At 49.1% G+C, this 23,126-nt stretch overlaps 1 protein-coding gene across 2 annotated transcripts in view; it reads right to left on the bottom strand.

Annotated features, from left to right (window-relative positions):
* HSPA4L (heat shock protein family A (Hsp70) member 4 like) overlaps nt 1-21,205 on the bottom strand; it is a 57,580-nt gene extending 36,375 nt beyond the window's left edge. The window contains exons 1-3 of one of the 2 annotated variants that reach the window (XM_039539560.1): nt 20,867-21,205; nt 4,205-4,262; nt 1,201-1,341 (exon numbers count right to left, since the gene is read on the bottom strand). In XM_039539560.1, the coding sequence (XP_039395494.1) occupies nt 1,201-1,341; nt 4,205-4,262; nt 20,867-20,973 (306 nt within the window). In that variant the 5' untranslated portion in view covers nt 20,974-21,205. The remainder of the gene's footprint in view (nt 1-1,200; nt 1,342-4,204; nt 4,263-20,866) is intronic. The other variant, XM_039539559.1, reaches the window with a different exon arrangement.
* Between the last annotated feature and the right edge of the window lie 1,921 nt (nt 21,206-23,126).

The following is a 23,126-nucleotide window of genomic DNA, read 5'->3' as shown; positions in this document are numbered from 1 at the left end:
AAACCTATCTTAGTCCTGTAGCTATGATGCTTGGATAGAATTGTATTTTGGTATCAAAGCAAGGACAGAAGGACATTAATTAATCCATGGCGCTGCATATGCCAGCTCTCCTTACACCAAGTCATGGAGTCCCTGATCATGCTAAGAAGCAGACCTTAATCTCTCATGTTAAACTGAAAGCTGAATAGACCAGAACTTGAGTACTGCCCCAATAAGGATGAGGAAAAGCAACCAGCCTTTAACAACTGTGTGTAACACTGGAAATATGTTGAGTATAGTTTGGTATTCATCTGTGTAATGCAGCAAGAATGCCAAATACATAAGGCCCCTCTCCAGCTTCTCTTTCTTCTGAGGCACCGGTGACTGCGACTGGTGCCTACCCGCTGGCTGCATGCAGGAGAAGCCGTGATGGTGCTGAGAGTCTTGTGAGGAGTCCTTTCTTGGCACCAGATCACAGGACGATGGTGTCAGGGCGCTCTGCACCAAGGAGGAGGTGCTAGGAGCGGGATGCCTGATCTAGGGTTTGACTGTGGCCGGAGTGTGGCCTCCATCAGCAGAACTTTAAGACGCTGGTCCCCGTCTTTCAAAGTTCTAGAGTGAAACCCGCAACAGATCCTGCACTGGTCTTTCTGGTGACTCTCTCCTAGACACTGCCAGCACAAATTGTGCGGGTCACTTTTGGGCATGCGTTTACCACAGGCTTCGCAAGTTGTGTGTGCGTGGAGAGGTTGGGGGGAGGCAAAGAAAAAACCTTAACACTAACTATACTAAGAAGTAAACAACAGGCAAGACCTATGCGACGTTCCTGCTAGCCGTCACAGGCGGTAAAAAGAGGGTATGGCGGGTCAGCAGGGTTCTATATTGAGCAACATGAATGTGCAACTCCACGGGGTGCCCAGGCCAACCCAACGGATGCTACTAGGGGGAAAAATTTACAGCTGCCGTGCAAGCATGCGCGCACACACCTGATTGGAAACAAGCACTTGAAGAAAAACTCTTCCTTTCCTTCCCTCCCCAAGGTTGGATGGATATGCATATATCCAGAGCCTTTATAGAATTTAAGAAAATTAAAATAGAAAGCTCAGTGAAGCAATTTCATTTGAGAAGTAAATTACAGCCAAGCAGAATCTCTATTTGCTTGTCAAAATAATGATGCAGATTATGACAGCAGTAGGTATGCATGGAAACTGCAAAACTCACCTTCAGCCCTACACTCCCATTTGGCATCTTTTGAAGCTCATAGGGAAGTTTGACTCTTTCACTTTGTATGTAAGGATCATCAAATGCTCTTCCATGCATTTTTTTGAAGCCATGTAATGTATTCTTTACATTTGTGACAATCTGTGGAAGATAAATGCACTGCTATGAGAGGCATGTCAGAAAACACTGAAATTATGGCTTTATTTATCTTGGTGTGGCTTAAAGTTCAAAATAGGAACTAGTGGCCTGCTATGAACACGAACTTCCAGCATTTGAGCAATGTATCCTTTTCCTCACTTCCCACTGAATACAACCGTTATTAAGCATGTCACTTTATTTATGAGACCAATTAATACACTCAAACCCACTTTGTGTCTAAATCAGTATTCATTTCATTAATTTTCCCCTTCCTTTTCTTAAAAGGAACTTCCTATTACACCCAATTTGGACAGTGATTAATTATGTACCAGTGCAATGACTGAACTACATACAACTATCTTAACAATGTTATTAAAATATTGTAATTAAATGTCTAGTACTTTTTAGGGCTTAAAGTACCCAAAAAATGCTTAATTCAGATCCCAATTCAATATGAGCCTTCCACTTATCTATTCTGTCAATATTTCAGGATAGTGATTTAAAAACACAGATTTTAAAGCCTGACTTTTTTGACCCATCATACAGCAAAAGAACTTGCTCATTTTGTTTTAATGAATACATCATTTTTAAGCCAATTACAACTGTACTCCAGGCTTTGAAAGTGTACCTTGTATTTACTAGCCTGAGAATAAAGCTTAACAGTTGGAAGCCAATGTGAAACATAAAGGCCCCCATCTCCAGCAACGTCCAATAGCTGTGTACTGATGAGCTGTGCATGGCTGCTGAAAATGAGGGTCCACCTGCCCCTGGAACATGCCTGAGCGCTCCATTCTTTTGGTTATTAGGTATAAGAGTATCTGAAATTTAATTACCCACCTTCTGGGAAGAGACATGGGGAGTTCTTTCCCTATTACTCCACAACTTCCTGACATGAGCATGTAAAGGGTAAGAGATATCCTCTGTTATTATTTCCACTCCCTAGATTCTGCTGCAAGGGGTCTTTGCTAGTCAATCCCCATTTTTTAGGCATTCCTCCTAGTGATTATCTCCAGTTCCAGCCTTTGCTTCTGTTCTTAGTTTTCCCAAGCAAGTTAAGTTACAAAGATCACAAGTTTTACTGCTGTCCAGCGTTCTGAACAGACGTAGTGAAACTGGCGAGTCTGAATTTCACTATACTGTCTGCTAAGCTACAAGCAGCAGCACAGACGTTTATGTTGTGTCTATAAACTCAGAAAGACAGCATTCCTTCCGTTTTCATTTTCAAACTATAAGGGCCACAAGCTTTTCTTAATATATGCTAACACTCTTCAGAAATTGAAGACTTGAGCCTATACTCATTCTCCCCCCCCACTAAGGAAAGTTTCTTATTCTTCACTGGTGAGTAGACCAAGTCCTACATTTCTCCCTGTCTTTCCTCGAAAGAGGAAAAAAAAAAAAATCAAGAATTAACCAGAGGCAATATTTCAATTACAGGTCTCTCGCAACTTACGCGCATTTAACATGCACAATTCCAACTTTACCCGTAGGGCCGGAGTGGGGGGCGTGGCCTCAAGAGGGGGAGGGCGTGGGCTCAAGATTTAAAGGTCCTGGGGCACCAGCTGTGGCTGGGAGTCCCAGGGCCTTTAAATCACCCAGGGGGCTCCCAGCTGCAGAGGTGGCTGGTAGCCCCTGTGGCAAACTAAAGGGCCCAAGGCTCCAGCCACCGTGAAGCTCCGGGCCCTTTAAATGCCAGGCCCAGCCCAGCTGCCAAAGCTGTGGGCGGGATTTAAAGGGCTCCTCCGTGCTCCTCACCACAGCGCGAAGCCCGGCAGAGCCCTTTAAATCCCGCCCGCAGCTCTGGCGGCCGAGCCGGGGGCATTTAAAGGGCTCTGCCGGGCTCCCCGCTGCTGCAGGAAGCCCGGTGGAGCCCTTTAAATCCTGCCCGCAGCTCCAGTGGCGGGGCCGGGGGGGGGGGGGGGGGGTGGAAGAGGCATTTAAAGGGCGGCGAGGAGCTTTCAGGCTCTCTTCTCCCTCCTCATTTTGTATTATTTATTCAGTCACATTTTATTATGTCAGCTCACAAAAGATATTCACAATTTTTCCTTCCCTTTACTTTTAATATGTTTAAGGGGTAGATCAGAGAGTGGCCTTTTTCTGTCTCTGAAAATCTGTCTAGATTTATTTAGCCCCCAAAAAAGGAAGTTATCACATGTGCTGCACGGCTTACATTACAGGTTTTGCTCCTAAATTCTCCGTTTCATCTGCACTGACCACAACAGTGCTCAGTGGGACTGAGGAGTGTGAAGCAGCTACTTCAACTCTTCAAACCCTTCTGATGACTCATGCAGAGGGTTATTTCAGTAGCATGTAATTTTTTTTATGAAAGGAAAAATAGGAAGTAAGTTGCATATAAAAAGCTATAGTAAAAGAAATGTAAAGGTTGCAAAGTCAAACACTTAAAAGTTAGGAAAACACAAGAAGCCCAGTGGAGCCCTTTAAACCCCGCCCGCAACTCCGGCGGCCGGGCCGGGGGCATTTAAAAGGCTCTATCGGGCTCCCCGCCGCGGCAGGAAGCCCGGTGGAGCCCTTTAAATGCCGCCCCCACCCCGGCTGCCGGCGCTGCGGGCGGGGTTTAAAGGGCTTGGAGATATAATTTCAACTATACGGAGTTTTTGCTTTACGTGATAACCACGGAACGGAACCCACACCTAAGATAAGACTTGCCTGTAGTTTTAACAGAGGAGAGTACAGCCTAATGATTTAGTAATAATGGTAACAAAAGCAAGGAAATTTTAAGCATATATAAGTTAAAACATGAAACAATGTATCAGATTTCTTCACTCTTACACTTCCCTCACAATTCAGCAGATGAGTAATTTAAAGATTGCTTAAATTCCTGTAAAATAATATATTTAGATCAATTTACCTGGCTTTTTGCTGCATTTCCTATGGCCCGGGTTTTGGATCCTAGAGATATACAAGCTCTAAATAACAACAGAAAGACAAATATTCAGCTTTGACAGAAAACAATGTCAGGGGGAAAGTACACTTTTTTCCCAGAGTAAACCCTAAAACTACTTTTAAAAGACCATCAACTGCTGCTTAAATTACTTTGTGGAATTCTTTAACAGTCACATTAACGTTTTCTATTGCCTGAAATTATTTCCCCTCCTTCAGTTGTAAGTGTGCTGGTAGTTGATGCCCAACACCTAAAGGCTTCATGCACCCGTAATAAAATGTTGTCTGTTCCAGCACATATTTTAATGTGCATTTTATTAGAATACCTAGTTCTTATAGTGCTTTTCATCAGTAGATCTCAAAGTGTTTTGCAAAGCAGGCAAATATCAGCATCCCCATTTTGCAGGCAGGGAAACTGAGGCATGGAGTTTGCCCAAGGTCACCCAGCAGGCCAGCAACAGTACTAATACATCACTGGAATTTCTAGACATTAGAGATGAGAATTTTCTAACTCAAAAAGTGTTGCAGCCAACTCACGGGAAATCTTTATTGGACTTTGTTCTAACAAAGAGGAACTGATCAAAGAACTAAAATTAATGGTAGCTTAGTTACAATGTTCATGACTTGATCACATACATACTGTGCAAGCAGAATGAAGTCCATACCAATAATATATATCTGGTGTGTTAATAGGACCAATTTCACAAAGTTGAAAACAATTATGAGAAATCAGCTGGGGCAGAATTTTTAATCAGAAAAATGTGAATGGTAATTGGAAATCATTAAATAATCCTTTCTAGAAGCTCAAAATGTCACAATCCCAATTGGAAGTTAAAAAATAACCTGGTTTAGAGGGGAAGCGAAGGCAGATTTTATATCTATATCTAGATAGATATATACACACACACACCCCAAACGTGATCCTGAGATGAATAAAAGACGGTTACTCACCGTTGTAACTGTTGTTCTTCGAGATGTGTTGCTCCTATCCATTCCAGTTAGGTGTGCGCGCGCCGCGTGCACGGCTCGTTGGAAGATTTTTACCCTAGCAACACTCGGCGGGTCGGCTGGCGCCCCCTGGAGTGGCGCCGCTATAGCGCTGGATATATACCCCAGCCGACCCGTCCGCTCCTCAGTTCCTTCTTGCCGGCTACTCCGACAGTGGGGAAGGAGGGCGGGTCTGGAATGGATAGGAGCAACACATCTCGAAGAACAACAGTTACAATTAGGGTGACCAGACGTCCCGATTTTATCGGGACTGTCCCGATATTTGCTTGTTTGTCCCGCGTCCCGACCAATGTTAGGTCGGGACACTGGACAAACAAGCAAAGGCTCTGGAGCCCGAAGGGCTCGCGCCCTCCCCTGCCCCGACTCCGCCCCCTCCTTCCCCCATTGGATCCTTCCCCAAATCCTCACCCCCATCCCCGCCCCCTCACTGCCCCATTGTCTCCCTCCCCAAATCCCCGCCTCTTTCCAAGCATGCCATGCCCAGGAGACTCAGGGGAGTGCGGGGCCGGGGTGAGTGTGAGTCTGGCCTGGCCCCGAGCAGGCAGGACTCGGGCGCGGTACCTGGAGGGAGAGTAGGGGGGCGGCCCGTGGGGCTAGGTGGCGGCTGTTCTCCCCACCTGGGCAGGGGACTCGGGAGCAGCCGCTGCTGCAGCTCCCACTGCCCAGCACTTCGTTCTCCTACGCCAGGTCGAAGGCGGAAATGGCCGCCAGGTGCACCTTCAAGGAGGAGACCGCGAGACCTTGCTCCTTGAGAGACTAGAGGTAGTCCAGGATCGTAGGAATAGGGACTACGAAAGGATTGAGACCCTTCTGATCGCACCAGAGTGCGAAACGCTTCCATTTGGCGAGGTAGGTCGACCAAGTGGAAGGCTTCCTGCTTTCCATCAGGACTTGCTGCACCGCCGCAGAGCGGGCACGCTCCGCTCGTCAGCCATGTAGGAACCAAGCTGTAAGATGGAGGGACTGCAGGTCTGGGTGGCGAAGCCTGCCGAAGTCCTGTGTTATCAGGTCCGGCCATAAGGGGAGGGGAATGGGATCCCGTACCGAGAGCTCGAGCAGCAGGGTGTACCAGTGCTGTCTTGGCCAGGCCGGAGCGACGAGTATGAGGCGGGCCCTGTCCCTCCAGAGCTTGAGTAGCACCCGGTGTACGAGGGGAAACGGAGGGAAGGCATATAGCAGGTGACCCGTCCAGGAGCGGAGGAATGCGTCCAATAGGGAGCCCTGGGAGCGACCCTGGTAAGAGCAGAACTGGTGACATTTCCTGTTCTCTTTGGAGGCAAACAGGTCTATATGGGGAACACCCCACCTCTGGAAAACTGTGTGGATAACATCTGGGCGAATCGACCACTCGTGGGAGAGGAATGACCTGCTGAGATGGTCGGCCAGCGTGTTCTGCACTCCTGGAAGAAACAATGCTACCAGGTGAATAGAGTGGGTTATACAGAAGTCCCAAAGGTGCATCGCTTCCGTGCAAAGCAGGGAGGAACGAGCCCCTCCCTGTCTGTTGACGTAAAACATCGCCATCGTGTTGTCCGTGAAAACGGCCACGCAGCGCCCTTGGAGATGGGCGTGGAAGGTTTGACACGCAAAGCGAATCGCCCGCAGTTCCCTGACATTGATATGTAGGGAGAGCTCTTGGGGCGACCAGAGACTCTGGGTGTGCAGGTTGTCGAGGTGCGCACCCCACCCCAATGCCGAGGCATCCGTGGTCAGTGTGACGGAGGGGTGGGGCGGGCGGAATGGAACTCCGGCACACACTACCTCTGGGTTCAGCCACCAGTTGAGCGGTTCAAAGGTTGATCTCGGGACTGTGACCACCATATCTATGGAGTGGCGGTTTTGGGCGGTACACCGACGCCAGCCAAGTTTGAAAAGAGCGAAGATGCAGCCTCGCGTACATGGTCACGAATGTGCATGCCACCATGTGGCCCAGGAGGCAGAGGCAGGACCGCACCGTTGTTGTCGGAAAGGACTGTAGGTCTCGGACAAGGGAAGCCAAAGTCTGGTGCCGAGGTCGAGGGAGGCAGGCCCTGGCTAAATTGGAATCCAGGACTGCACTGATGAACTCCACCCTTCGTGTTGGAGCTAAGGTAGACTTCTCAGCGTTGATCATAAGGCCTAGCCGTTGAAACAGGCCTAGGATCTCGGCCATTTGACTCGTTACAAGTTGGCGGGATGATCCGCGGACCAGCCAGTCGTCGAGATACGGGTAAACATGTATGCGACGATGGCGAAGGGCCGCGGCAACCACTGCCATGCACTTGGTGAAGACCCTCGGTGCCGTGGAGAGGCCGAAGGGGAGCACCGTAAACTGGTAGTGCATGCTGTTGACGACGAAGCGCAGGTAGCGTCGATGAGGGGGGTAAATCGCGATATGGAAGTATGCGTCCCTCATGTCGAGGGCGGCAAACCAGTCTCCCGGATCGAGGGAGGGAATAATGGTCCCCAGGGTTACCATACGGAACTTGAGCTTGAGCAGATATCTGTTGAGCTCTCGGAGGTCTAGTATGGATCGTAGACCTCCCTTCGCCTTGGGGATTAGGAAATATCGGGAATAAAATCCCCTGCCTCGCATGCCTTCCGGCACCTCCTCGATGGCACCCAAACTCAGAGTCTCGACCTCTTGTAAGAGGAACTGCTCGTGAGAGGCGTCCCTGAAGAGGGACAGGGAGGGTGGGTGGGAGGGAGGGGGCGAAACAAACTGGAGTCGGTAACCAAACTGCACCGTGCGGAGTACCCAGTTGTCTGTTGTTATCTGGGACCACGCTGGTAGGAAGTGGGAAAGACGATTGAAAAACAAACACCGGGAAAGGATCCGGTAAAGAAACTGGTGGGCCGCCCTCGGGCGTCCCCTCAAAAGTTTTGTTTAGGCCCGGGGGGGGGGGGGGGGCTTGGAGAGCGCTTGGGGCTGATTTCCCCAGTTGCCCGACAGTCTACGCCGATTCACTCTGCCCCTGCGCCTATTATCGGGGCGCGGCCTGGTCTGGTTGAACGGGCAGTATGGCTGTGCCCTGAAGGATCTCCGCTGGGTAACCGGCGTGTGCATGCCCAGGGAGCGGATAGTGACTCGACCATCCTTGAGGGTCTGCAGCCTTGAGTCTGTTTTTTCAGAAAATAGACCCTGGGTATCAAACGGCAAGTCCTGGATAGTGTGTTGGACTTCCGGCGGCAACGTGGAGGCCTGCAGCCATGAAATTCTCCTCATGGTCATCCCAGAGGCCAAGGTCCTGGCTTCTGAATCCACGGAGTCCAGAGAGGCTTGGAGTGCCGACCGGGAGGCTCTCTTACCCTCCTCAATAAGGGCCGTGAATTCAGGCCGGGAGTCTGATGGCACCAGCTCAGTGAACTTTGAGAGAGACACCAAGGTGTTATGGGTGTATCTACTGAGGAGAGCCAGCTGGTTTGCAATCCTCAGTTGGAGGCCACCGGCTGAATAGACCTTCCGTCCCAAAAGATCCATCTGTCGTGCCTCTTTAGATTTCGGCGCTGGAGCTGGCTGTCCATGGCGCTCACGGTCATTAACGGACTGCACTACCAGTGAGTCTGGAGCCGGGTGCGTATACAGATACTCATAGCCTCTGGAGGGGACCGAGTATTTCCTTTCCACCCCCCGAGCAGTGGGAGGGATGGAAGCTGGCAACTGCCAAATAGTATCTGCATTTCTCTGGATGGTGCGAATAAAGGGCAAAGCCACCCGAAGAGGCGCATCATCCCCGATTATGCTGACCACAGGGTCATCATCCTCTGCCACCTCCTCAACGGGCAGGTTAATGTTTTGGGCCACCCGTCGAAGTAAGTCCTGGTGGGCTCGGAGGTCAATCGGGGGAGGGCCCGATGACGATGCCCCCGCCACCGCCTCATCCGGCGAGGAAGACGATGACAGGCCCGGGACTAGGGTGTCCGGTGGGGGCTCGTCAATGTGCTGCGAAGTCTTCCCGATCGGGGGATGCTCGGCAACTACAGGTGGCAGAGGTTCCCCTACCAATGACGAGGCAGGAGGTCGGCTGACCGTAGCCTCAGGCGCCCTGTGGTCGGCAGTTCTGGGGCACTGAGAGGGGGGTACCCCTTGAGCCTCATGATAGGCCCATGGGGTCCAGAGGCCCCATTGGGGGGGGACCCTGGTCCTGCCCTTGAGGGTCGGTGCGTGGATCGGCTACACTGTCCACTTGAGAGGAGACAGACGGCTGACGCGAAGGCCGCGGCGGGGCGGAGAGACTGTGGGACTGCACCATTGATGCTGCCGGTCTGTCCCTGGACGGTACCGGGGAACGGTACCGGTCGTCACGGTGCCGGGAGCGAGATCGGGACCATCGACCGTGCCGGTGTCGGGAGGTCGACCGGGATCTTGATTCCCGGCGGTGGGAGCGGCTGCGGGATGATCTGCGTCGATACCACCGGTCAGGAGAGCGGGACCAGGATCGTCTCTGGGAGTGTGACCGGTACCGGGACTGCAACCGGCGCCGAGATCTGGAGCGGCGTGAAGGAGAGCGCCTCCGGGACCGGGACCGGGACCTGGAGTACCGTCTCTCTCGTCCGTCAGGGGAAGGAGGCCGCATGATAGCCGGCTTACCCACTGACTTCACAGCCCGCACCGGCGGTGCCGGGGGCTGGATACGCGGTGGCTCGGTGAGCGCTATCAGCTCTCTCGCCGTCGAAAAAGTTTCGGGTGTCGACGGGAGAGGCAGCTCGACCACGGTTTGCACCGGGGAGCAAGGCGGTACCGGACTCAACGGCTCTTGCGGTGCCGGAGTCGACGGTACAGCGCATGGTTTGGGCGCCGGCGGAGTCGGTGCCGGAGCCAGTGGTTGGCCAAGCGGTCCTGGTGCAGATGCCTTGGAGGCCGTCTGCGCCGGCTTACGCTTCCTCGCAGGAGAGAGGGAACAGTGCCGGGACGTTGGTGCCGGTTGCTGTTTTTTCATAGTCTCGGTACCGGACCGGCCAGGAACCGCTGGGGCGCTCCGTACTGAAGAGGACTATGGAGCGGCTGATGTCGGCACCGCAGGGCTAAGTGCCGACTCCATCAAGAGCTGCTTTAAACGAAAGTCTCGCTCTTTCTTTGTCCTCGTCTTAAAAGACTTGCATATAGGGCACTTATCTGCACGATGAGACTCTCCTAAGCACCGCAGGCAGGAGGCGTGAGGGTCTCCAATCGGCATGGGCCGCTGACAGGCCGAGCAGGGCTTAAATCCTGGTGCCTTGGGCATGAGCCCGCACCAGTTCGGGAAAAGAAGGGCTAGGCCCCCTGATTTCCCCTAACTAACTAATGAACTAATCTAACTATTTTTAAGAACTATATACACAATAACTACAAAGAAGAAATCAGAGAGAAGCTAGGGCTGTGGAGGTCAAAGGACCACTCCACCGTTCCAACGACCGTCACGGGCGGTAAGAAGGAACTGAGGAGCGGACGGGTCGGCTGGAGTATATATCCAGCGCTATAGCGGCGCCACTCCAGGGGGCGCCAGCCAACCCGCCGAGTGTTGCTAGGGTAAAAATCTTCCGACGAGCCGTGCACGCGGCGCGCGCACACCTAACTGGAATGCATAGGAGCAATCACTCGAAGAAGAAACAGGGGAATCTCAAGTAGGAGTAGAGAGGTTATTTTCCCTCTGTATTTGGCTCTGGTGCAACTGCTGCTGAAATGCGGAGTCCAGTTCTGGTGCCCACAATTTAGAATAATTTGGAGAGGGTTCAGAGAAGAGCCACCAGAATGATTAAAGGATTAGAAAACATGCCCGACAGTGACAGATTCAAGCAACTCAATCTATTTAGCTTAACAAAAAGAAGGTTAAGGGATGACTTGATTACAGTCTATAACAGGAGTGGGGCAAACTACAGCCCACAGGCCAAGTCTGGCCCATCAGACCTTTTAATCTAGCCCTTGAGCTCCTGCCAGGGAGTGGGACTGGGGGCTTGTCCCACTCTGCGCATGCCATGGTTCTGCGCAGCTCCCAGAAGCAGCGGCATGTTCCCTCTCCGGCTCCTACACGTAGGGGCAGTAAGGGGGCTCCATACTCTGCCCCCACCCCAAGCGCTGCCCCCAGTGGCTCCCATTGGCTGGAAACTGCGGCAGGGGTGGAGTCTGCAGACAGGGGCAGCACGCAGAGCCACCTGGCCATGCTTCCATATGGGAGCCGGAAGAGGGACATGCCGCTGCTTCCGGGAGCTGCTTGAGGTAAGCACTGCCTGGAGCCTGCACACCTGACCTCCCCAGGCACCCCAACCCCCTGCCCCAGCCCTGATCCCCCTCCCACCCTCCGAACCCTTTGGTTCCAGCCCAGAGTCCCCTCCCACACCCTGAACCCCTCATTTTGGCCCCACCCCGGAACCCGCACCCCAAGCCCCTGCCCCAGCCCAGAGCCCCCTCGCACACACCCCAACCCCCTGCCTCAGCCTGGAGCCCCCTCCCATACTCCAAACCCCTCTGCTCTACCCCTAGCCAGCAGCCCCCTCCTGCACCCAAAACACTTCATCCCTGGCTCCACCCCACAGCCTGCACCCCCAGCCAAGACCTCACCCCCTCCTGTACCCCAACCCCCAATTTTGGGAGCATTCATGGCCTGCCATACAATTTCCATACCCAGATGTGGCCCTCAGGCCAAAAAGGTTGTCCACCCCTTGTCTATAAGTATCTACATGGGGAACAAATATTTACTAACAGGCTCATCAGAGAAACTAAGAGAAAGATCCAATGGCTAGAAGCTGGAGCTACACAAATTCATCCTGAAATTAAGATGCACATTTCTGACAGTGAGGGTAATTAACCATTGGAACAATTTACCAAGAGGTGTAATAGATTCTTTATCACTGACCATTTTTAAATCAAGATTGACTGTTTTTCTAAAAGATAAGCTTGCTGCTCTAGGAGTTCTTTTGGGGAAGTTCTATGGTCTGTGTTATACAGGAGATCAGACTAGATGATCACGATGGTCCTTGATGACCTTTGAAATCTATGAATACCTAGGTTTCAGAGTCTCAATCCAATCCTTTAATGTGCATGAGTGTCAATACTATAGTTTCCCTCCGGGCCCCTGTAGACTCTCTCCCAAAGTGGAGAACTGTCATTTGGTGACTATATCCAGCACTCTCTGATATGAGATTGTATCGAAGTATGCAATACTTAAGCCCAGACAAAATCCTATGAGTACGTTCTGTGTACAGCACTACTTTTCATTGTTTATAAATCAGAAGTAGTTAATCTTTTTGAAAAAAGCACCCAATACATCCTCCATGCAAGCTGATTTTATGCTGTTCAATATACCCTAACGATAATATATATTTTAGACATAGTTCTTTATTAAGTATGTCAAAAGACCACCTAACACAAGGATGACTTAAGATGCGTGTAGACTACGTACAAGGCACTTCATTTCACAGGTTAGTTATGACTGGTTAATGATATTGACATGCCATAACTTAGAAAATTCCCTTTTTCCACAGAGGCAGCATTAATTAATAGGCTACTATATGAGACTTGAAGTGTCAAGTCAGAAGCTACTCTGGCAACGTGCGAGGTCTCCCCATGCTCTCTGAAGGAGTCAGATCATGGCAAGTCTCCCCCAAAGTGTTGGGGCTAGGGTACAATAAGTCTCCCTTACCAGAGGAAGGGAGGAGTGTCAGAAAGTAAACAAAACATGTTCCCTTTGGCCGTATATTAGAGGCTGTCCAGAGAAGCAGATCTGCCATGAAGTGGTGCTGCTGCAGAGGAAGAGGGAATGCTTCCTCCTCCTACATGCTATTCATTAATAGGATTTTAAAACAAGAAAGGGAGTTCCAACAGCAGCAATTCCCACAGCAATAGAAGCAGCATTGGTCTGGGAATCTTAACTGTACTTTGCCAGAATTTTTCATTTGCCAATGGTTAGCTGCTGAGCATAGATTTCAAGCCTTGCCATATAAGCATTTGGTTGAGGATGCTCTCTTACCACATCAGCTTTAGAAGATCATATGAGAACTTTCATAGAAAATCCTTATTTTAAAGAGTTTATAATAGCCCTTTTAATATTAAAGCTACTGGTGCTCAGCACAAGAGGGAACTTTTACCATCAGACACTTAGCAGCCACAGGCGTATCTGGCAGATCCAGATCCTGTGGGTTGAGAGTGAGGAACGGAGAATGGAAGTGGCAAAAAGGCCAAGTACCACCAACCTCCTGCACGTTTTCTTAGATGAGTGCTGTTCATTGACCCTACCCAGGGACTATGTATTGCGTATCAATTCCTGGAAAATGTGTGTCTGGTAAATTTAAAGTTCCAACATCCACTGGCTCCTGGAAGAGGAACAGAGCTTCATGCGCCTATGCAGTCTTTCTAACGATTGTTGCCTCCACGATTCTAACCTCACTAGTCTTTTCAGTTTTCTTCCCCCATAAACCACCCCAGCACTCCTTTCTGATTATTCCTGACAGAATTCTGTGCCCATGTGGGGGTGCAGAATTCATATGGCCCGCATATTTCAGTGCCCCCGGGCAGAAAAATGCAAAAGAAATCTGCAGGAGGACATGCTTCTCTTCCCCAGCAGCGTGTCAGTTCCAGTGTACCTGGAGCAGCTTCAGAGACGCAAATCACCGTGGGGGGAGGAGGGTTCGGTGTACGGTGCCTGTGGGGGAAATGTTGATCACCGTGAGGGGGTGAGGCTGGCCAACAAGGGAGAGAGACTCTATCCCTCTCTCCATACTTCAGCTTGAGGGGCGTGGAGGAGGATAGGTCTTTTTTGTTATGCAGGAGGAAGGCTCTGTCCCCGAGGCAGAAATGTAGCAGCCTGCCTGCCTAATAAAATGTAACCTTCTTGAGAACCAAAAACAACATTAAATATTAGTATCATGTTAATGAAAATTGTTTGTTTTTAAGTTAAAGAAAATAGCTTTTGTAAAAAAAAAAAAAAAACAACATTTTGTTGCTGTTGATGGTTAATTGACCTCATTCTCTGAGGCAGAAACATAGCAACCTGTCTGCATAGTAACATTGTTAATTATTCTATTGTTGGTTAACTGTCCTCATTTTCAGTCAACTCGCCTAGGAGTATAAAAATCCTGTAAAAGCTTTAAGGCCCCTATATAGCCTGAGTGACATAAAGCCTTATAAATGACAGTACGGGAATCAGCTGGGAAGATCGATGCGCTCACTTTTTTCCTCTGCCAAAATGGCACAATGGGGTTTGTTTTTTTAACTGGGTAAGTAAAAACCTAACACTTTTCAGGGCAAATAAAACATTTACCAAGCAGTCAATAAAATGGACAAACAGAACCAAGTACTTCCCAAAGTACCCAGCTAGGTCCAGGACAATGATTAGCAAAATTGTACAACTTTCATGTATCAAAGTCTGAGCAATTTAAAATGACATTCTACTTTTTTTTCCCGGTTTGGTGTTCTATAATGTAAATGAAAATGAAAATCCAGGATTATAACTGGAATGGAGGATATTAGTTACCAAGTATTTGTAACTTAACTTTCACATGTTTAGGAAATGCTTAATAGTTATTGTGACTTTTTTCTATAATGTAGTTTAAATAACTTACTAAAACAACTGAAACTGGTGTGATTATATTGCATTATTTTGACAAATAAAATTTGCAGAATTTAAAAATTTTTTGCGCAGAATCCCCCCAGGAGTAGATACTGCTCAAAGTTTCCGCTCCAAAACAGCCAAATGAAATGGTTGTCAATTTCATCACTACCCCATGTCTTAACAGCAACAATAGAATTAGCCCTATTCATTTTGTCAATTTCACACTCTGTTTGTTAGGAAAGCCATGACCAGCAGCACACAATGGAGCTCCCTATCAGCTCCGGAAAATGTAAACACATTAGTTATCATTTATTAGGATATCTTTGTAACTAAGAGAGCTAGACTTAATAAAATCAAAGCTGGATTGGAGGGAGGTCTCAAGTGCGGTTCCACGAGGATCTGCTCTGGGTCCAGTGTTGTTTAACATCTTTATTAATAACTGGGATGTAGGTACAGGGAGTCCCCGGTAAACGTCTCCCTCTTACCTGTTGTTTCACATATTCGTCACTCATCAATAGGAAAACATGTTCCAATTCACGTTGATCCTGATCCACATATAGTACACTACTGCAAACGACGGATATGTGGATCGGGATCGACGTGAATTGGAACATGTTCCCCTATTGATGAGCAAAGGATATGCAACAGATATGCGTAGCCACGGGCGGGCCGTTCCCCAACCACCTCACATCCAGGCCCAGCCTGCCCCCTAGTCCCGGCCCTGCTCCCACCCCAGAGCTTGCACCATACTGTCCGCCTGGCACACGGAGGATTGCCCAGCTCTGGCGCTCCAGCCGCAGAGCAGGGTTGAGGTCTTGACCCCCTCCGCTCACCCAGCCCTCCTGCCAGGGAGCAAGGTCAGGGCACAGGGGCTTCCAAGCCACCAACCCCTTCTACCTGGCTGGAGTGCTGGAGCAGGGCAAGCCCCCGTGCCCCAGTCCAGCTCCCCTGCCAGGTGGAGCAGGGCAAGCGCCCACGCCCTGGCAGGAGAACTGGGTGAAGCAGGCAAGCGCCTGCACCCCAGCAGGAGCGCTGGGCTGGCAGAGTTGGGCAAGCCCCCGAGCCGGGGGGCTTAGCGACTGGAGTGTGCATATTTTTCCAGGGCCCCCTCATTTTTCCAGGAATCCCTGACTAGAGCATCTATTGCCCCACCCTCTGACAAGGCTGGCTGGAGGGGGGAAACAGGTGGCCAGATGGCTCCTACTCCTCCACCCCCCATGATTGCTCACCCAGCCAAGTATCCTCTCCTGCCTACACCACTGCTGTACCTGTAGGTCCCCGGTATCCGTTGCCCTTTTCAAGAACACAACCTTGACGTATACCAGGGACCACCTGTATAGAGAGCGTACTGATCAAATTTGAAAATGAGACAAAGCTGGGGAGAGGGGGTTGCCAACACTTGTGGAGGATACAGCTAAAATTCAGAGGGATTTTGATAAATTGGAGAACTCGGTTATAGACAACAAAATAAAATTCAAAGACAAATAAATGTAAGGTGCTACACTTAGGGAAGAAAACCCCAAATTCACAAATACAAAATGGGGGAAAACTGGCTTGACAGCAGCACTGCTGAGAAGGATCTGGGAGTTGTGGTGGGTCACAACCTCAATATGAGTCACCAATGCGATGCTGTTGCCAAAAAGGGGTGGTGGGGGGGCGCAATGCAATTTTAGGTTGTATTAACAAAGGCATAGCATGCAAGTCACAGGATGTGATAGTACTGCTCTACTTGGCACTGGTTAGGCCTCAGCTGGAGTATTGTGTCCAATTTTGGTCACCAATGTAGAGAAAGGATGTAGAAAAACTGGAAAGGATCCAGAGGCAACCACCAAAGATGATCAAAGAGGTGGATTGCAAGCCATATGAGCAAAGGCTGAATGAACTGGATATGTTTAGTTTGGAAAAGAGATTAATGGAAGGGGGGGAGCAAACACATGACAATGGTACTCCTGTGGGAATTCTGCACCACTGGGCAATGCAAAATTTGTGCAGAAATGGGTTGCAGAGCTGCTGGCCGCCACCGGGGCCACTCAACCTGGCAGAGCCTAGTCTGCAAATAGAAGATACTTCAAGAAGGAATGGGGTGGGAGCTGGAGAGTTCCCAGCAGATGCACTTTCCAGCATACTTCTGCAACAGCCAGTGTGGCTAACCCCAGGGCCGCCCAAGCAGCTGGCCCCGGAGCCAGCTAATCAGGCAGCCCTGGGGACAGCGACACTGGCCAGCTGCTTGGGTGGCCCCCTGGGAGTGGTGCCCCTCACCCATGGCTCTCTTTCTCCACCCAGGGCTCCCTTCACCCCCCACAGTGGCAAGCCCCCTAGAACTCCCTTTTCGGCAGAAGACCGAGTAGCAGCAGGCCCCCATGGGTTCCTCCCCTGCAGCAGGCCCCCCTCCCCAAGATTCAATCATGAGTATTTTTAGTAAAAGTCATGGACAGGTAATGGGGCTGTGATTTTTTGGTTTTTGCCTGTGATCTGTCCATGATTTTTACTAAAAATACTCATGATTAAATCATAGTGCTGGAGGGTAGGGATAGGGTCCAGAGTGACCTAGACAAATTGGAGGATTGGGCCAAAAGAAATCTGAGGAGGTTCAACAAGTACAAGTGCAGAGTCCTGCACTTGTGAAGGAAGAATCACATGCACTGCTACAGACTGGGGACCGACTGGCTAAGCGGCAGTTCTGCAGAAAAGGACCTGGGGATTACAGTGGACAAGAAGCTGGATACGAGTCAGCAGTGTGCCCTTGTTGCCAATAAGCCAACGGCATATTGGGCTGTATTAGTAGGAGCTGTGCCAGCAGATTGAGTGAAGTGATTATTCCCCTCTATTCGGCACTGGTGAGGCCACATCTGGAGTACTGCGTCCAGTTTTGGGTCCCCCACTACAGAAAGGATGTGGACAAATTGGAGAGAGTCCGTGGAGGGCAATGAAAATTATTAGGGAGCTGGGGCACATGACTTATGAGGAGAGGCTGAGGGAACTGGAGTTATTTAGTCTGCAGAAGAGAAGAGTGAGGGGGGGATCTGATAACAGCCTTCAACTACCTGAAGGGGGGTTCCAAAGAGGATGGAGCTTGACTGTTCTCAGTGGCGGCAGATGACAGAACAAGGAGCAATGGTCTCAAGTTGCAGTGAGAGAGGTCTAGGTTGGGTATTAGGAAACACTATTTCACTAGGAGGGTGGTGAAGCACTGGAATGGGTTACTTAGGAAGGTGGTGGACTCTCCATCCTTAGAGGTTTTTAAGGCCTGGCTTGACAAAGTCCTGGCTGGGATGATTTAATTGGTGTTGGTCTTTCTTTGAGCGGGGGATTGGACTAGAGCAGTGGTTCTCAAACTTTTGTACTAGTGACCCCTTTCACACAGCAAGCCTCTGAGCGCAACCCCCATTATAAATTAAAAACACATTTTTATATATTTAACACCATTATAAATGCTGGAGGCAAAGCGGGGTTTGGGATGGAGGCTGACAGCTCGCGACCTCCATGTAATAACCTTGTGACCCCCTGAGGGGTCACAACCCCCAATTTGAGAACCCCTGGACTAGAGAACCTCCTGAGGTCTCTTCCAACCCTAATATTCTATGATTCTATGACAACCATCTCACTACTGGGAAGCATATTTTTCAAACCCTGTGTCTGTTATGCATATATTGAAACTTCAAGGATTCAGTAATAACTTTATTAAGATCCCTGCAGGAATGCTAACAATCAAGATTCCTCTCAGTTACAGAGTAAAAATTTGAGAATAGTTACTATTTAAAGCACCAAGATTCAAAAATGCATTGCTAGCTAGCGTGTGCTAACTAAATGCATTCTCCAAGTCTACACTGCCTTGTTTCCACAAGACTTTACCATGGGTTAGCTAGTTCCTAGGGTAGACCACAAACACCTATGTCTTGGATCAAATATTTGGGGAGGTTCAGGCTAGTTTATGATGCTGTTAACTACCTCAAGTTAGTTGGGAATGTGCAGACATACCTAAAGAACATATTTAGTTTGCATGTGTTATCTAACCTGTTAACTCCATTCCTTTAAATCTTGATCTAGGCAAAACCTAGACATTTACAGAGGTTCTTGGAGCTCACCTGGGCCTTACTAAATTAGATACACCTTTCTAAATCCAAGTCTAAACAAGGCCATGTTGGCTTGATAAGGCTCAGTGCTCCTATGCAAAGTAAAAAATGCTTGTTTGACATTTCTGCCCAGTACAATAATTCACACTATCTCAAAAAAAGCAGACAAGAAATTAATTATCTTCCTAAAGCCTCATTAGACTGTATTAGGGCTGAATCTCAAACTTGAAAAGTCAAGATAAATACCACAAGTCCTCCAATACCTAGACAAAAAGAGCAGCTGTTTAATGATTTTTATAAAGCATCCTGCTGCACCCAAGTATCAAAGCACATGGTATGTTTCCTCTAGTTATGTCAACTTGCTTTTACCAGTTTGAAAATAGCTAAATTTTGTATATATTCTGTCTGATATACTAAAAGACTAACTAAATACAGTGAAATGTCTGATGTGCATCTGCAAAGAATGCACTCCAAAAAAAGATGTTAAGCAGAAGCGGTGTTCTAAAATAGATGGACCTGAATATACTTGATAGTTGGAGATTCTTTGGAGTAGTCTCAAGACAGTGTTGCCTATTAAGAATGGTCTCTGGCACAAGTTTCAAAATAGGTTTCAAAATTTTGATGCTCACAAAAAAACAACAAAAAAACCCAACTAGTTCCTTACTAAAGATTCTGGAAACAAAGGATAGGGTGATATTATCAGATAATACATTGTGGTATTTAAAGCAAAGCATCTTCATCATTAACGTCTTAGACACATTAACCAGCGTGTTTCAGTAATTAGAATTTTTTTTTAAATAGACTAAAGCCTTTTTGTATATAAATAAATACTGGGCAAAGTTAAACACATTTATTCCCAAGAGATGAAACAGTAAAATACTATACTCAAAACAGACTACTCTGGGAGGAGTTACTTTAGTTGCTATTTATGGGTCTGGAATTTTTTTTTTTTTTTTTTTTACACAAATGAGCATGCACTATTAAAGAAGTACAGTTTATGAGCCTTTTACATGAATTCCTGGTTTCTAGTGGAACATTACACACAGCTGAAGCTTACTTAAAGTCCTAGGTATATCCCATAGAAACAGAGGAGGCAAATCTCCACCTACTCTTGCGTGTCCCATCATCACAAACATAGTCCATCCCCCCTTGCTAGAAACCTCGATATTTCATAGCCAGGAGAGGAAGCAGTAGAGCAAGTAGCAACTAGATTTTTGGGAGGGTGGGGAGGGGAGAGGAAAGACTCCATATCACCCTCTTTTATCCTCCTTCAGACAACCTCCTCTTCCATCTCCTCTAGTCCCTCATACTCATTCCGTCATCTGTTCTTAGTGGAATAGCTTCTGAACACTGCAAATCACTGCAATGTGAATTGTGCATAAACCCATCTGTTTAAATGGGATCTTCACTGACCAAATCCTGAGGTATCAGAGAGCAGAGAAATCCCACTGGGTCTCAGAAAAGGCCTTCAACAGTCTATAAAATGGGTTCCTATCACCTCCCGGGACCAGAGATGATAACCAAGAAATATCACTCGACCAGAACCCCCGCCCCAAATCATCATCAGCTAGCCTGTCACAGAGGTGGGAGGCAGGGAAAGGAGCGCAGAGGAGAATGGAGGAGGCGGCGGCGACCGGGAGCATGAAGAGAAGCGGATGAATGAGCAGGACCTAATCTTGCCACTGATACCGCGCTGCTCCAGCGGATCCCAGGCACGGACACACGCACCCGCCAGCCGCTGCCACTACCCGCCTCCCCGCGCTCCTCGGCTCGGCTCCGCTCCGCTCCGCTCCCCCGGGCCACGGGGGGCGGAGACCGACCCGTTCCAGGCCCGGGGGCAAGAGGGGCTCTGGCCGGCAGGGGAACGAACGGGGCACTGCGCGCTGGGGCTTCTCAAAGCGACTGTCGGAGCCCGCTCCGGGGCCACGCTGACGCGCCCTGTCCTCGGTGGGTGTGCACTGACCGGGGGGGCTCCGGTACCCACGAGGGGGGCCCGGTACGCATGGGGGGGAGAGCGGGCGGGGGACGGGGCCCGGCACTCACGGGGTGCAGCGGTCGCTGTACTCATTGGCGATGGTCTCGATGCCGCCGCTCCGCGCCACCGCGACGTAGCAGTTGAGGAAGCCCAAGTCGATGCCGACCACAGACATGACTGCGCCCGGTGCCTTCCGCTCCCCGCGGGCCTGTCGCTGCAGCGGTCTCGGCTGCCGACACCGGCTCCCAGTCCCTACCCGGCGCGCTCCCCACTGCGGAGCAGCAGCCACCAACCGGCAGTTACTCTCCTCTGCGCAAGCGCGCTGCCCCTTCCGGCGGGGACTGCGCGAGACCCCAACGGACCTTCGGCACTTTCCGGACAGACTCGGGCTGAGGCGGCTCCGGCCGACATGAGTTCGAGAAAGATCTGGAAAGGGGAGGAGAGAGCGTTTGTATAAGGGCGACATCGTGTGGCCACACAGAAGTACTGCTGCTGCCCTCCCGCCGCGCACCTGGTTAAAGGGCCAGCACCCAAAATAAAGGGGCTGTTCTGCAAGTGAATTGCAGTTAACGATGGTCTCTTGTTTAGAGTATAGCTGGACTGCTCCCATTGCATTATAATTAGATTAAAATCAGATGGTGTATTAGTGGGTCATAGCTAGGGTGCCATCATGGATCTGTGACTTTCTGCGACCTCTATGACTTCTGCCGCTGCTCTGATAGCCCCTGACAGCTGGTGCTCCTAGGCCCAGCCCCTTGGAGCACAACCCCCCATACATAGTGCCTGTCTCTCAGTAGCATACCCCCCCCCCATGGCTCCCTCTGCAGCAGTGACCTCCCAGACTGTCCCTTGCAACAATGCCACCTCCCCTCCCCCCAATTGATTTAGGGGCATTTATAGTATAAGTCATGAACAGGTCACGGGCCCTGAATTTTTGTTTATTGCCTGTGACCTGTCCATGACTTTTACCAAAAATACCCATGACTAAATCATAGCCTTAATCATAGCATGAAACACAACATTGCCAGCTGTTAACACTTTAATGGGAAGGGGTGCTATATGGTGCTATAGTAAAGCCTCAGCTCCTGAAGTCATGTGAAGGGCTACTAAGATGATCTGAAGGGCTACTAGGATGAGCCGAGGAATGGAAAACCTGTCTTATGAAAGGAGACTGAAAGAGCTTGGCTTGTTTTGCCTAACCAAAAGAAGGCTGAGGGGAGACATGATTGCTCTTTATAAATATATCAGAGGGATAAATATCAGGGAGGGAGAGGAATTATTTAAGCTTAGTACCAATGTAGACACAAGAACAAATGGATATAAACTGGACACTAGGAAGTTTAGACTTGAAATTAGACGAAGGTTTCTAACCATTAGAGGAGTGAAGTTCTGGAACAGCCTTCCAAGGGGAGCAGTGGGGGCAAAAGATATATCTGGCTTCAAGACTAAGCTTGATAAGTTTATGGAGGGGATGGTACGATAGGATAGGCTAATTTTCGCAATTAATTGATCTTTGATTATTAGCAGGTAAATAGGCCCAATGGTCTGTGATGGGATGTTAGATGGGGTGGGATCTGAGTTACTACAGAGAATTCTTTCCTGAGTGTTGGCTGGTGAGTCTTGCCCACATGCTCAGGGTTTAGCTGATCGCCATATTTGGGGTCAGGAAGGAATTTTCCTCCAGGGAAGATTGGCAGAGGCCCTGGAGGTTTTTCGCCTTCCTCTGCAGCATGGGGCACAGGTCACTTGCTGGAGGACTCTCTGCACCTTGAGGTCTTTAAACCACGATTTGAGGACTTCAATAACTCAGACATAGGTTAGGGGTTTGTTACAGGAGTGGGTGGGTGAAATTCTGTGGTCTGTATTGTGCGAGGGGTCAGACTGGATGACCATAATGGTCCCTTCTGACCTTAAGTCTATCAATCTATGATTATGGGAGGTGCTCAACTCTCTTTGTTTTTTCAATACATCATTAGTCCCCATGTTTGCAGAGGAGAGATTGAAAATGTGACATCATAAAAGCTTAAACTCTAGGCAGCAAATGAAAAGAACCCAACATTTATTCCTTTTTAAAAATCTCATGATTGTCTTTTTATTTGACTCATGATTTTTGTACACGGGGGATTAGCTCATGCATTAATTAACATTATAATCTTATATACATGCTAGACTATGCTATTCTGTTATGTCTAATTTTATGCCCATGATCTTCCAACTGACTGTGTGGGAACAGGGCTTGTTTATATGCCACAGTTGCAGAATTTATGTTAATATTTATGTAGGCAAGAGCATAAAACAATTAAATATAATGCTTTGTTATAGTTAAAA

Source organism: Mauremys reevesii, linkage group 5 (assembly GCF_016161935.1).
Source record: "Mauremys reevesii isolate NIE-2019 linkage group 5, ASM1616193v1, whole genome shotgun sequence".
Taxonomy (NCBI): Eukaryota; Metazoa; Chordata; order Testudines; family Geoemydidae; genus Mauremys; species Mauremys reevesii.
The sequence above is the reverse complement of the archived record's forward strand: the minus strand, read 5'-3'. Positions and strand labels throughout refer to the sequence as shown.